Genomic DNA, 13143 nt, shown 5'->3' on the forward strand with positions numbered 1-13143 from the left:
TTAGGTTTGCACAGTTTTTCCTGTGCCCCTTGTTCGATGAAAGCTGCAAAGACAGAGAAGTGAATGCCGTCGATTCGGAACATGAGAAGAACGTGATGAATGATGCCTGGAGACTCTTCCAGCTGGAGAAGGCCACCGGGAACCCCAGACACCCTTTCAGCAAGTTTGGGACAGGTTTGTCAACAGCACCTTTCACACACACTGCTTCTCCTTGGCCTCATGGAAGGCCCTGGCCTCTGTGCACAGGATTCTATTTGCAGTTCAGGAGAGAGGATTTCAGAACTCTATTCCTACTAAACGTTTAGGAAGCAGAGCAGGTAAGAGTTGTGAATAGATATTAACCAGCATTTCCCAGGGAGTAGAAAAATAGATTCATTTGTTCTCAAGTCTACTTTCCAAATGGAAAATTTTGTTTTTTTAATATGTTTTTATTTTATTTTTAATGGAAAGGCGGATATACAGAGAGGACGATCTTCCATCCACTGGTTCACCCCCAAGCAGCCACAATGGCTGGAGCTGCGCAAATCCAAAGCCAGGAGCCAGGTGCCTCTGCTGGGTCTCCCACACGGGTGCAGGATCCCAAGCGTTTGTCCTGTCCTCGACTGCTTTCCCAGGCCACAAACAGGGAGCTGGATGGGAAGTGGGGCTGCCAGGATTAAAACCAGCGCCGATACAGGATCCCAGTGCATACAAAGCAAGGATTTTAGCCACTACGCTACTGCGCCAGACCCAAGTTTTTCGAATTTATCTTGAAATAAATCTGGAATAAATTTTAGAAAGATGTATTTGTTTATTTACTTATTTTGAGAGGAAGATTGATAGAGGACAGACAGATCTTCCATCTGTTGGTTCACCCTTTAAGTGGCCCTATTGGCCTTAGTTGAGCCTCTGGGAAGCCAGAAATCAGGAGCTTCTTCCAGGTCTCTCATGTAGACACAAGGGCCCAAGGACTTGGGTTATCCTTCACTGCTTTCCCAGTCCATAAGTAGGAAGTTGGGTCAGAAGTGGAGCACTGGGACATGAGCCGATGCTCATGTGGAGTGCCAGCACCACAGGTGGCTATGCCATTGCTTTGGCCCCAAGTTTTTCTGATTTTAAAAGTGTAAGCTGGGCCCGGCGCGGTGGCGCAAGTGGTTAAAGGTCCTCGCCTTGCACGCCCGGGATCCCATATGGGCGCCGGTTCTAATCCCGGCAGCCCCGCTTCCCTTCCAGCTCCCTGCCTGTGGCCCGGGAAAGCAGTTGAGGACGGCCCAAAGCTTTGGGACCCTGCACCCGCGTGGGAGACCCGGAAGAGGCTCCTGGCTTCGGATCGGCATAGTATCGGCCCGTTGCGCTCACTTGGGGAGTGAATCATCGGACGGAAGAGCTTCCTCTCTGTCTCTCCTCTCTGTGTATCTGCCTTTCCAATAAAAAAATAATAAAAATAAATCTTTAATAAAAAGTGTAAGCTGGACCAGTCACAATGGCTCAGTTAGCTAATCCTCTCCCTGCGAGCACTGGGATCCCATGTGGCGCCAGTTTGTGTCCCTGCTACTCCACTTCCCATATTTTTTAAAAAGACATACTATCCCCCTCAGCTGTTTTCCTTGTACCTAGGCAAGTGTTACATGGCTGGGAAACAAGCAGCCGGTAGTTGGCAGGCATTCTGAATCTGGTTAATGCCAAACTTGTGTTAACTATACCAGTAAGCTAACAATTGCTTAGTCTTCTTCCCCCCTCCCCTTTTTGTTTCAAAGATATGAGAAGAACACCAGGCTGGGACATGCCCGCTGGTGTGAGAGTGCTACAGATTGCCTGGGGAAAGGGGTCTGGGGACATATTAGAGTGGGAATGGCTAAGGGTATGTTTGACTGGAAAGGAATGACTTCCGGGGTCTTTCATGGACTGTGCCACTCACAGGTAGGCAAGGGATAGAGAGGGTGGGGAGGATTGGAAGGCGTGTCTAGGTCACGCCAAAGCACCCACCCATGTGGGAGACTTGGTTTGGGCTAAAAGGCATCATAAGCTGCCTGCTGGAACTCAAAAAAGCTGGGTTTAGGGGCATGCATGGCTGAGCTAAGCCAGAGAACCCACCCATGACCCAAGTGTTTAGATCCCTGCCACCCACATAAGAGACCTCAAAGAAGCTCTTGGCTTCCGGCTTAAGCCTAGTCCAGTCCTGATCATTGCAGTCACTTGGAGAGTAAACCAGCAGATGGAAGATCTCCCTTGCACTCTAACTCTTTCAGATAAGCAAATAAATATTTTGTTTAGAAAATTAATTAAATAAAAAAGTTTATTTTTGTGTTTGAAAGGCAGAGAGTAGAAGAGCAAGATCTTCTAACCACTCCCTAGCTTACTCCCAAATGGCTACAACAGCCCATGCAGGGCCAAATCAAAGCCTGGAACTCCACTTTTCCCATATAAGTGGCAGAGACCCAGGCACTTGGACCATTTTCCACTGCCTTCTCAGGCACATGAGCAGGAAACCAGAGCTTCTCTTGGGTCTCCCACATGAGTGCAGGGTTCCAAGGCTTTGGGCTGTCCTCCACTGTTTTCCCAGGCCATAGCAGGGAACTGGTTGGGAAATGGAACAGCTGAGATGTGAAATGGTGCCCATATGGAATGCCACACTTTCAGGGAAAGGATTAGCCAATTGAGCCATTGCACCAGGCTGCCATTTATTCATCTTCTAGACTTAATGAGAATTAAATTAAGGAGCTCCTGGGCCCAGCGTGGTAGCCTAGTGGCTAAAGTCCTCACCTTGAGTGTGCCTGGATCCCTGTAGGCACCAATTCTATAAGGGCGCCTCACTTCGCATCCAGCTCCCTGCTTATAGCCTGGGAAAGCAGTCAAGGATGGACCAAAGCCTTGGGACCCTCTACCAGTGCGGGAAACCAGGAAGAAGATCCTGTCTCCTGGCTTCAGATTGGCTCAGCTCCGGCCATTCCAGTCACTGGGGGAGTGAACCAGCAGACAGAAGACCTTCCTCTCTGTCTCTCCTTCTCTCTGTATATCTGACTTTGCAATAGAAATAAATAAATTTTTAAAAATTGAGATCTCATAAAATGCTTAGCATACAGCACTAGCGAACTACACATAAGATTCCACTCCACTGAAACCTTAGGTGTGTCTTGCCTCCTTAAGTGAACTTGAAGGACTTAAAATGCAAAGGCATTTGCTACACTCCTTTACATTCTGTAATGCACTTTACAAGCAGGGGGCTAAAACAATTCTCAACTGAAAGACAGAAAGAGCTGAGTGTACTAACGTAATGCTATTGCACTTGGCCCCAGTGTACTAGAGTTAAAGCAACAATTAAGTAAGAAAAAAAATGTCACCAAACCTGAAACTCAGCTCCCCCTCTTTGGCTTCCATTCTGCCCATACATCAGGGAGTACCTATTGGATTTCCTTCACCCACTTGTTGGCTTCTGTTATTTCCTTCCCAGCTGGCTAAACTCAGTTGTTCCTACCATGTCCATGGGTCTATGTTTAGAGGAGCAGCTCACTAAATAGCAACCAGAACTAACTTTTTCCCTTTCCTGTTCCAAACCCTATGTGTAAAAATACCCAGACTTCTCTCAATTGAATTCCATAGAAAGGCAAAACCAAACATAACTCACCAACACAGGCTACAGAAAAACTTCCAATTGATCCAGGAATGATCCAACTAAAACTAAGATACATGTGAAGGATAAATGCAGCAGAAAAGCCACATGAAAGCCAATTGTGGGTTCGATTTTTAAGTTAATCTCGTTTCCGTAACAGCATAGCGCTCTTCAACTTTCACTGGTTATTTAATAGCTCTTGGCTTTTCACTCCTCAAAAGAGCACTGATGTCTTTTTTTTTTTAGCATTTTCTTTTCTTTTTTTTATTATATTTTTGACAATCTTTACATAGTTAATTAGGGTAAAAAGGTTCAAGGGCTATAGGAAAGTAGGTAAGACTATTATTTCCATATTGTTTCCTTCATGTACCTGAGGCAAAGGGGGATATTGAGGGAGAAGCCCCACCCAGTGTCCCACCCACCCCAGGTCCCAGATGTGGGGCATGCTCCAAGATTCTTGCTCAAGTGGTTTTGATAGTTCGCCAACTATGAATCGCTGCCAATCTCTCCACTCCAAGCACAGTGAGGTCTTTGAAGAATCCATTGATTGACATAGTCCATCATAGAGTCTCCATTTGCCCAGTATTTTGCTGCCAACATATAGCTGAGGTGGTTGATTGACTTTTTCTGTCTTCTGTCTTTTCTTGGTTAGGGTTCTGAGTGCGGCATTTCGATTGGGGAGATCCCCAAAGAGACTTTGTCCAAAGTGTTCCCAGACCAGATTCTTGTATATTCTAGCAAGCATAGGGCCCAGCACAGTCCATCACCCCGATCAGCTGGTGGTTGCAATTGCTGGGTTGGTTCTGTTTTCAGCCCCGACTTCCACTGGAACCAATGGCTGTTGCAGTCCGGCCTGGTTCTGCCCAGCACATAACTCGGCCCTCGCATAAACCAGTGGGAGCTGCAGCCCGGTCAGAGCGACCCGCAATAACTCCCACCAGGCCCACCCCCTACCCTGGTTTGCCAGAATGTGTAGCAGACTAGTCCAGTCTGTCCCACATCCCCTTCGGCTCTCATACATGTCGATGGGTATTGAAGCTTAGTTTCAACTAAGCAGCTCAACTATCTAGCCCTGACAGATGTTGTTGAGTGCCTCTCTGTCTAGCCAACCCAGCCCCTGTCCTAGATTTTTGTGCCCTCCCGTGGGAGTGTTAACCCAAGAGGGAAGAGCCCCCTATTTCCCTCCCAGGTTTCTCTCACTCCTGGATTATGCACTCTCCATGTGGTTCTGTGGTTTGACTTCAGCTGATGCTGCGGCTAAGCCCAAACAACCCTCACCCACTCTAATTTTGTTTGCACCAGTAGGAATAATCAGCCCAGGCTGGCTTTTCCCTGATCTAGTCCACATGAGGCACACTGGTGTTGTAGCCTTGCTTAGTCTGGTCTGCCCCTATCCCAGTCCACGCTCTCCAGTGGGAGTAGCTGTCCAACAAGGGAACCACCCCTTGTTCCCTTGCCGGCTCTGCCCCCTCCCTTCCTTGTTCTCACGTGTGCTGGTTGGGCGCTGCGGTCCCTTCTGGTACAGGCAGCCTCACCTTGGCATTCCGTATTGTGCACTGGTTTTTGTCGCAACTGATGTCTTTATACCTATCAATCATCTATGATTGTTGTTATGATTACGGTCATTTAGGTAGATTATCATGATCAAAAGTTTTGCCATTCACTTCATATGTACAGTCTAATTTAATTCCCACATAAATCTAATATGGGAACAAACCAAGGCTTAAAACTCATTTCACCCAAATGGTTGGATGGGGTCTAAGAATAATCAAGTTTTTTTTTTTTTAGAGATGTATTTATTTTGGGGACGTGGTGAAAGTAGACTAATCTTCGCTTTGCACACCCAGGACCCCAAATGGGCACCAGTTAGTATCCCGGCTGCTCTGCTTCCCATCCAGCTCCCTTCTTGTGGCCTGAGAGAGCAGTCGAGGACGGCCCAAAGCCTTGGGACCCAGCACCCACGTGGGAAACCTAGAAGAGCTTCTGGCTCCTGGCTTTGGCTCAGCTCAGCTCTGGCCACTGTGGCCGCTTGGAGAGTGAACCAGTGGAAAGATCTTTCTCTCTGTATCTCCTTCTCTTCTGTACATCTCCCTTTCCAATACAAATAAATCTTTCTAAAACAAAGTATAAACTAACATCAAAATTTTTAGAATAGAGGTTATTTTTTTTTCCATTTATTTCAAGACAGAATAAAATTGAGTGAATGAGGGAGAAATAGAAGAAGAGATACTTTTATCTTCCTGGTTCATTTCCCAAGTGGCTGCAACACCTAGTGCTGGGTCATCCTGAAGCCAGGAGTCAGGAATTCCATCCAGTTCTTCCATGTGGGTGGTGGGGATCCAGGTACTTAAAAGCTGCTTCTGAGGAGCATGTCGCCAGAGAGCTGGAAGCAGAGTAACTGAGATGTCAGCTATCATTCTATTGTGGGATGCTGGTCTCCCTGGCCGTAGTTCAATATACTGTGTCATAGTGCCTGCCCTGGATTCAATTCCCAACTCCAGCTCTTTACTCCATCTGCTTAACGGATAACACAATTACTGGCATGCATTGCAATAACTGAAGTAACTTGGCTCTTGCCACACACACACAGGAGACCTGGGTTATGCTTCAGGCTTGAAGAACCTTGTTTTTAAAGATTTGTTTAGGGCCTGACACGATAGCCTAGCAGCTAAGGTCCTCGCCTTGCATGCACTGGGAACCAATATGGGCACTGGTTTTAAACCCAGCGGCCCTGCTTCCCATCCAGCTCCCTGCTTGTGGCCTAGGAAAGCAGTCTAGGATGGCCCACAGCCTTGGGACCCTGCACCCGCACGGGAGACCCAGAAAGAAGCTCCTGTCTCTCCCCTTCTCTGTAACTCTTTCAAATAAATAAATCTTGGGGCTGGCATGATGGTTTTAATTCTCCACCTCCAAGCACTAGCATCCCATATGGACTCATATCCCAGCTAAGCTGCTTCCCATCCAGCTCCCTGCGATGGCCTAGGAAAGCAGTGGAGGAATGCTCAAAGGCCTGGACTCTACGCGTGTGGTTGGCCGGGAAGAAGCGCCTGGCTTTTGTGGGCTCAGCTCCGGCTGTTGCGGCAACTTGGAAAGTGAACCAGTGAATGGAAGATCTTTTTTGCTTCTCTTTGTCTTTGTAATGAAAATAAATAGATGTTAAACAAATCTTCATAAAAAGATTTTTTTTCTTAAAATTGGCAAAAAAAAGAAGGAAATCACTGTCATCAGCATCAAATATCCAGTGTTTAAATTTCCAGTTATTTTGTAAAAATTCTTTTTAAGGAATTGAGACATGGAGTGTATGCACTGCCTTTCATTTGTTGAGTCCCCAAATGTCCATAACAGCCAGGTTGTGCTGGACCCAAGGCTCGGAACCGGGAGCAAAGTCTGCATTACCTCTGTGATAGTGATGCTTGCAGTTCTGCCATTGTTGTCTATTAGTTACTTGGAATACTGCCATGAAAAGAATTTCTGCTTTTCATTTTGGTAGCCCAGTCATAGTTATCCTACAAAAGTCAGGACAAATGCTTGACTCATTCCATTCATTGATCAGCTTTCAAAATAAAAAAAAAACTGTTTTCTAGTATCCTTCCGTGAGGGCTAATTTGGTTTTTGAATATCTCAGTAAACTTAATTGGCGTAAAAATATGTTAAATATTCCAACTTGGTTGTTTATCATTCCCTAAACTCTTCTGTGCTTTTTTTGTTATTTTCCTTTGGTGGGGGAGATATATATCTATGGGAAACTAGAAATGTATTGAGAATAAGTTTTAGACTGGTATAGAGATGCTTTTAAGTGCTTTTCATTTGAGAGACATTTAAGAGGTTTTTATTTAAAGTCCTTGCTGTCTCATAACCCACATTTTTTTGTGCCACTGAAGTGCAGGAGAATTGCCCTTTTTAATCTTGTAGGAATATTGGCATGTATCATCACAAGGCCTAAGCCGCCTTCAGGATTTTAAGGAGATTTATCCAATGAAGAAAGGGTGTTTTAAAGTTTTGAATTAATTAACTTGAAAGGCAGAATGATAGATACAGACAGACTGAGAGATCATCCACTGTGAAGTCGCTCTCTGCAAAGCTGCAGCAGCTGGGGCTGGACCAGGCTGAAGCTAAGAGGATTTCCGCTGTGTGTGATAACGCAGGTGCATGGGACGTGCTGCTTGCCAGGGAAGCTGGATCAGAAGCACAGTTGGGACTTGGTTCCAGGTACCCCACTACAAGTTGCAGGTGTCCCAAACAGTGGCTTAGCACGGTGTGCCAAGCTATTCACCCCAGAAATAGCTTTTATAAACGGGAACTTTACAGTAATTCCAGATAACTAGCAAGAGACACATTAACCTCAACTTGGGTTTTCTGAGAGCATTTTGAGGTTTTCCTGGCTTTAATTATCAAGTCCATCTCTGCCCCAGGACTTTATCAGACATTTAGTTTGAGATACCTTGCGTTTCTTTTAAAATGTTATTTATGAGCCTGGTGCAGTAGCTTAGTGGCTTAAGTCCTCGCCTTGCATATGCCGGAATCCCATATGGGTGCCAGTTTGTGTTCTGGCTGCCCCACTTCCCATCTACCTCCCTGCTTGTGACTTGGGAAGGCAGCCGAGAACGGCCTGAGCTCTTGGGATTCTGCACCTATGCGGGAGTCCCAGAGGATGCTCCTGGCTCCTGGCTATGGATTGGCTCAACTCCAGCTCTTGTGGCTGCTTGGGGAATGGTGAATCAGCGAGTGAAGGATTTTTCTCTCTGTTTCTCCTCTCTGTGAATCTCACTTTCCAGTAAAAATAAACATTAAAAAAAAAAAAAGCTACTAACACCATCACAAGAAACCTACCCTCATGTCTGTATCTAATCCTAATTACCTTTCCCTAGACCCTACTTTTATTTTTTTTTAAAGATTTATTTATTTTTTTATTGCGAAGTCAGATATACAGAGAAGAGGAGAGACAGAAAGGATGATCTTCCATCTGGTGAGTCCAAAAGTGACCACAGTGGCTGGTGCTGCACCGATCCAGAGCCAGGAGCCAAGAACCTCCTCCAGGTCTCCCACATGGGTGCAGGGTCCCAAGGCTTTTGGCTGTCCTCAGCTGCTTTCCCAGGCCACAAGCAGGGAGCTGAATGGGAAGTGGAGCTGCTGGGATTAGAACCGACACCCATATGGGATCGCTGGGTGTGCAAAGCGAGGACTTCAGCTGCTAGGTCATTGTGCTGGGCCCAGGCCCTACTTTTAAATACTGTCAGTGTAGGAATGGGGAATAAATTTCTTACACATTCAAGCTAACGTGCATCTCACGCTGCACAGCACAGCCTGTCGTGGGAGGAACTAGAGACATGGCTGCACCGAAGTCCCTTTCTGTTGCTTTTAATATTCCAACTTCTAATCTGCAGGGATGCTGCTGATATGGCTGTAGCCATCTTGGATGTAACTGCTACCTTGTCGTTTAGGTAACTCTGTTGGTCATTTCAAGCCCCTGCAGGAGTGTCTAGGGGAAAGAAACAATTTATTTCAGCTTAGAGTCTGAAGATTACAACTCAAGATCGGACCGCCTTGGAGTCTGGTCATGGAAGCTTTTTGTTCTTTCTTTTTGAGGATTTATATATTTATTTAAAGGGCAGAGTTACAGAAATGTGGATAGGGGAGCGAGAGAGAGAGAGAGAGAGAACAATACTCTTCCATCTGCTGGTTTACTCCCTAAATGGCAGCAGCAGCTGGAGCTAGACTGGTCCAAAGCCAGGAGCCTCTTCCGTGACTCCCGTGTTGGTACAGAGCCCAAGCATTTTGGCCATCCTCGAGGCACTGCTTTCCCGGGCACGCTGATGAGGGGCTGCAATGGAAATGGAGCAGCCAGGGCCTGCATGGAATTCTGCACCACAGAGGCCAGATATGAGTCTCCTGTGAGACTCAAAGGCAAACTCTTAAATGGAAACTTCTAGGAACCTATGTATTTGGCTGCAGCACATCTTACATGCCTCTGTCGAGAAAAACTTACTAACCCAACCCAGGGAATCACTTCCCAACCGACCTGGCAGGGCTAGGTCAGTCTAGTGTTTCTTTACATGTTCACTCCCCCCACCCCACACCCCACCTTATTTGGCGTAAGGCTTCCAGTCAGGTTAGAAGATGGGACCCAAGAGAAGGAAAGCAACATGTTCAAGGCCAGGCAAGCAGAAGATGGGTGACTGGATGCAAAAATAGTCTGCCAACACCCAAGTGTCAGTGCCCGTGCCTCTGCGCCTCATACCTGGGGAACTCAGCATGATGACAACAGCATCTGCCTGATAGCGGAAGGATTAATTATGGCTTTTGTGCCATTGTCCTGTTTTTCCTTTCTTTTCCTCATCAATTTCTTAAGAACTTTCACCAAAATATAAAAGAATAGTGAAAATAAAATTTAGCTAGCCTTTCTGTTTCTGGCAAATTCTCCTAATGAATGTATTGTTAGGAGGTTAATAACCGTAGCAGCAAGCCTGCCTCTGGCTGTCCGTCCCCAGGGTCCACCGTGGCTCCCTCCGCCCGTGTGTTAAGAGATGGTTTTCCTCTTCTGTACTTCAGGAGGGTGTGGGACTGCCATACTGGGCTGTGCTCCAAAGGGCCCACTGAAATCTGTGTCAAATAAATAAACGTGGAATGTGTAGGATAGATAGCTAGGTGATTTTCTAACTAAATGTGGTTGAGTCTCATTTTAGCAGTTTGGCCAAAAATCTCACATTGTTAAGTTTTGGACTTCAGCATAGCAGGTCACCATTGACAGTGGTCCCCTGTTTATGTTGAAAAAGGATACAGAGAAGTGTCCATGACAGGTAATTTGTTATTTTTACTTTTACTGTTATTTGAGGGCCCCATTCAATGGATGTGACACTATTATTTATGTATGGCTCATTAAATTTTTAGAAGCTGAGCACACCAGGGGACCAGCGTTCAGTCGGGAAATGGGACATTACTGGAACCTCTCTCAGCCTCTCCCTCCTCCAAAGGCTAACCTCTATTCTGACTTCTAATAACCTAGATTAGTTTTGCCTATTTTTATGCTTTATATGAATGAAATGACACGGTAAGATTCATCTATACTGTTGCATTTAAGGAGTGGATAAATTTGTTCTCTCTGCATATAAATTTCTTTGTATGTGTTTGTGTTTTTTTTGTGTGTGTGTGTTTCACTTCTTTTACTGTAGCATTGTCAGTATTTGGCAAATGCTTCTATATGTCTAAAGTATGTCCCTGCTTTAGCACTCAGTGTGTTTTAAAATTAACCTGAAGAAAGGACTGTTGGTGAAGCAGTTAAGACACCACTTGGGATGGCCACATCCCAAACTGGAGTGCCTGGGTTCGAGTCCCAGCTCTGTATCTCAGCCCAGCTTCCTGCTACGGAGCAGGCTGGGAAGCAGCAGGTATCAGCTCAAGTAATCGGGTCTCTGGCATCCAGGTGGGAGCCATGGCTGGCATTCTCGGGTCCTGCCTTGGCCTCCATCCCCACAATAACAGGCATGTGGGGAGTGAACCAACACAGGAGATATCTCTGTCTCTGTGTCTATATGCCTTTCAAATAAATAAAGACTAAGGACAGATCGTAAGGTGTTCAGGATATTCAGGAAAATCGAAATCAAGGAGAAAAATGAGCTAGAGCTGCAAGACTTGCAAGGCTAGAAGAAGTCATGGTCTTGTGGCCTTATAAGTTTTGATTTGAAATTTTTTGATTTTTAGAAATCAAACCATTGATCGGTTATATACAACAAATCACAGATTTTGATCTGGCACATTTTAAACATGTTTTTAAAACTTATGTTATTTGTTTTAAAGGCAGAGAGAGAGAGAGAGAGAGAGAGAGATCTTGCATTCACTGTTTTATTTCCCAAATAGCTACAAAAGCCATGGCTAGACCAGGCTGGGACCAGGATCCAAGAACTCCATTCCGGTCTCCCACATGGATAGCAAGTGCCTAAGTAGTCGGCATCCATCTGTTCCTTTCCCAAGCTTATCAGAATAAACCTGAATCAGAAGCCGAGTAGCCAGAACTCAGCTGGTCCCTCTGCGTGAGACACTGGCATCGCAAACAGTTCTATAACACCACCCCGTCCCCCACACCTTCTCCTTTGCGCCCCATTTGTTTTCCATTGAAATAAATTAAAATTTCTCGTTACTTGACTGCCAGAATGTATCAGTCTTAGTTTGCAAATTGTAGAAATCTGAGTGTGGCAGTGCAAAAGACTTTGGAACTTTTAAGTATGAGTCTCTCCAAGAACTGAGGCTTTCAGAATGTCCATTTAATAAAAAAATGGAAATACTACCAATGATCAGATTTGATTGATTGATTTTTTATTGGGAAGGCAGATATACAGAGAGGAGAAGAGACAGGAAGCTCTTTCATCCACTGAATCACTCCCCACGTGGCCACAATGACTGGAGTTGAGCTGATCCAAAGCCAGGTGCTTCTTCCAGGTCTCCCATGTGGCTTCAGGATCTCAAGGCTTTGGGCTGTCCTCCACTGCTTTCCCAGGCCACAAGCAGGCAGCTAAAGGGAAGTGGAGCAGCCGGGATACATACCAGCACCAGGACCTCCTTACTAGATCTGTCGGATGAAACACTCTGGGACGTGGATCTCAGTGTCAGTACTGAGTACTCAGGATGAGTACTTTAACAGCAATACTGAATTAAAGACTGAGTCTGAGAGCGCCATCTGGTGGCTTTCTGTAGACATCCAGTTTATTTGCTGTTTGATCCATCACCCTTTACAAAAGCAGGGGGAAAAAAATTAAATCAGAGAGCTTGTTTCGTGAAAGACAGGGGTCCTGCGCAGTAGCCTAGTGGCTGAAGGCCTCACGTTGAACATGCTAAAAAAAGATTTATTTAATTTTATTGCAAAGGCGAATATACAGAGAGGAAGATCTTTCATCCGCTGGTTCACTCCCCAAGCGGCCGCAACAGCTGGAGCTGAGCCAATCTGAAGCCAGGAGCCAGGAGCTCTTCCAGGTCTCCCATGTGGGTGCAGGCCCTAAATAAATCTTTGAAAAGAAGAAGGATGACAGAATCCCATTTAGTAGTGAAATAAGGATAATATTAAGAGTTGTTACATTAAGAGCTTAGGAAATTTCTGATAAGGTGCTAATTTTGGGAAGAGGTTCATTTGGCTTAGCTTTTAGGTCCCTCTGAGTCCACATTAAGATGCCCGGTTTGGTTCCCACCTCTCACTTCTAACTCTGGCTTCCTGCTAATGTAGATCTTGAAGGCAGCCATAAAGGCTCAAATAGCTGTGTTCCCTGCCATCCCCCTGGGAGAACTCGATTGGGTTCCAGGCTTTCAGATACAGCCGTGGCTCCAGCCTTCACTGTAAGCATGTAAGGCATTTGAGCCAGCATATGCAAACCAGTCTGTTTCTCTCTGCCTCTCAAATTATATATTTTTTTTAAAAGATTTATTTATTTTTATTGAAAGTCAGATTTGCAGCAAGAAGGAGATACCAAGAGAAAGATCTTCTATCTGCTGGTTCACTCCCCAAGTGGAAGCAAGAGCTCAGGCTGAGCCAGGGGCTTCTTCTGGATCTCCCACGCAGGTGCAGAGTC

General features: G+C 45.7%; 1 protein-coding gene across 3 annotated transcripts in view; it reads left to right on the plus strand.

Moving 5' to 3' along the window:
- Window positions 1-13143, plus strand: part of IDE (insulin degrading enzyme) — a 108380-nt gene that overhangs the window by 43651 nt on the left and 51586 nt on the right. For all 3 annotated transcript variants that reach the window (XM_040970318.1, XM_040970319.1, XM_040970320.1), the window contains exon 4: window positions 5-174. In XM_040970318.1, the coding sequence (XP_040826252.1) occupies window positions 5-174 (170 nt within the window). The remainder of the gene's footprint in view (window positions 1-4; window positions 175-13143) is intronic.

This window comes from Ochotona curzoniae, unplaced genomic scaffold, assembly GCF_017591425.1.
Source record: "Ochotona curzoniae isolate NIBS_2020 unplaced genomic scaffold, NIBS_Ocur_1.0 scaffold_4763, whole genome shotgun sequence".
NCBI lineage: Eukaryota > Metazoa > Chordata > Mammalia > Lagomorpha > Ochotonidae > Ochotona > Ochotona curzoniae.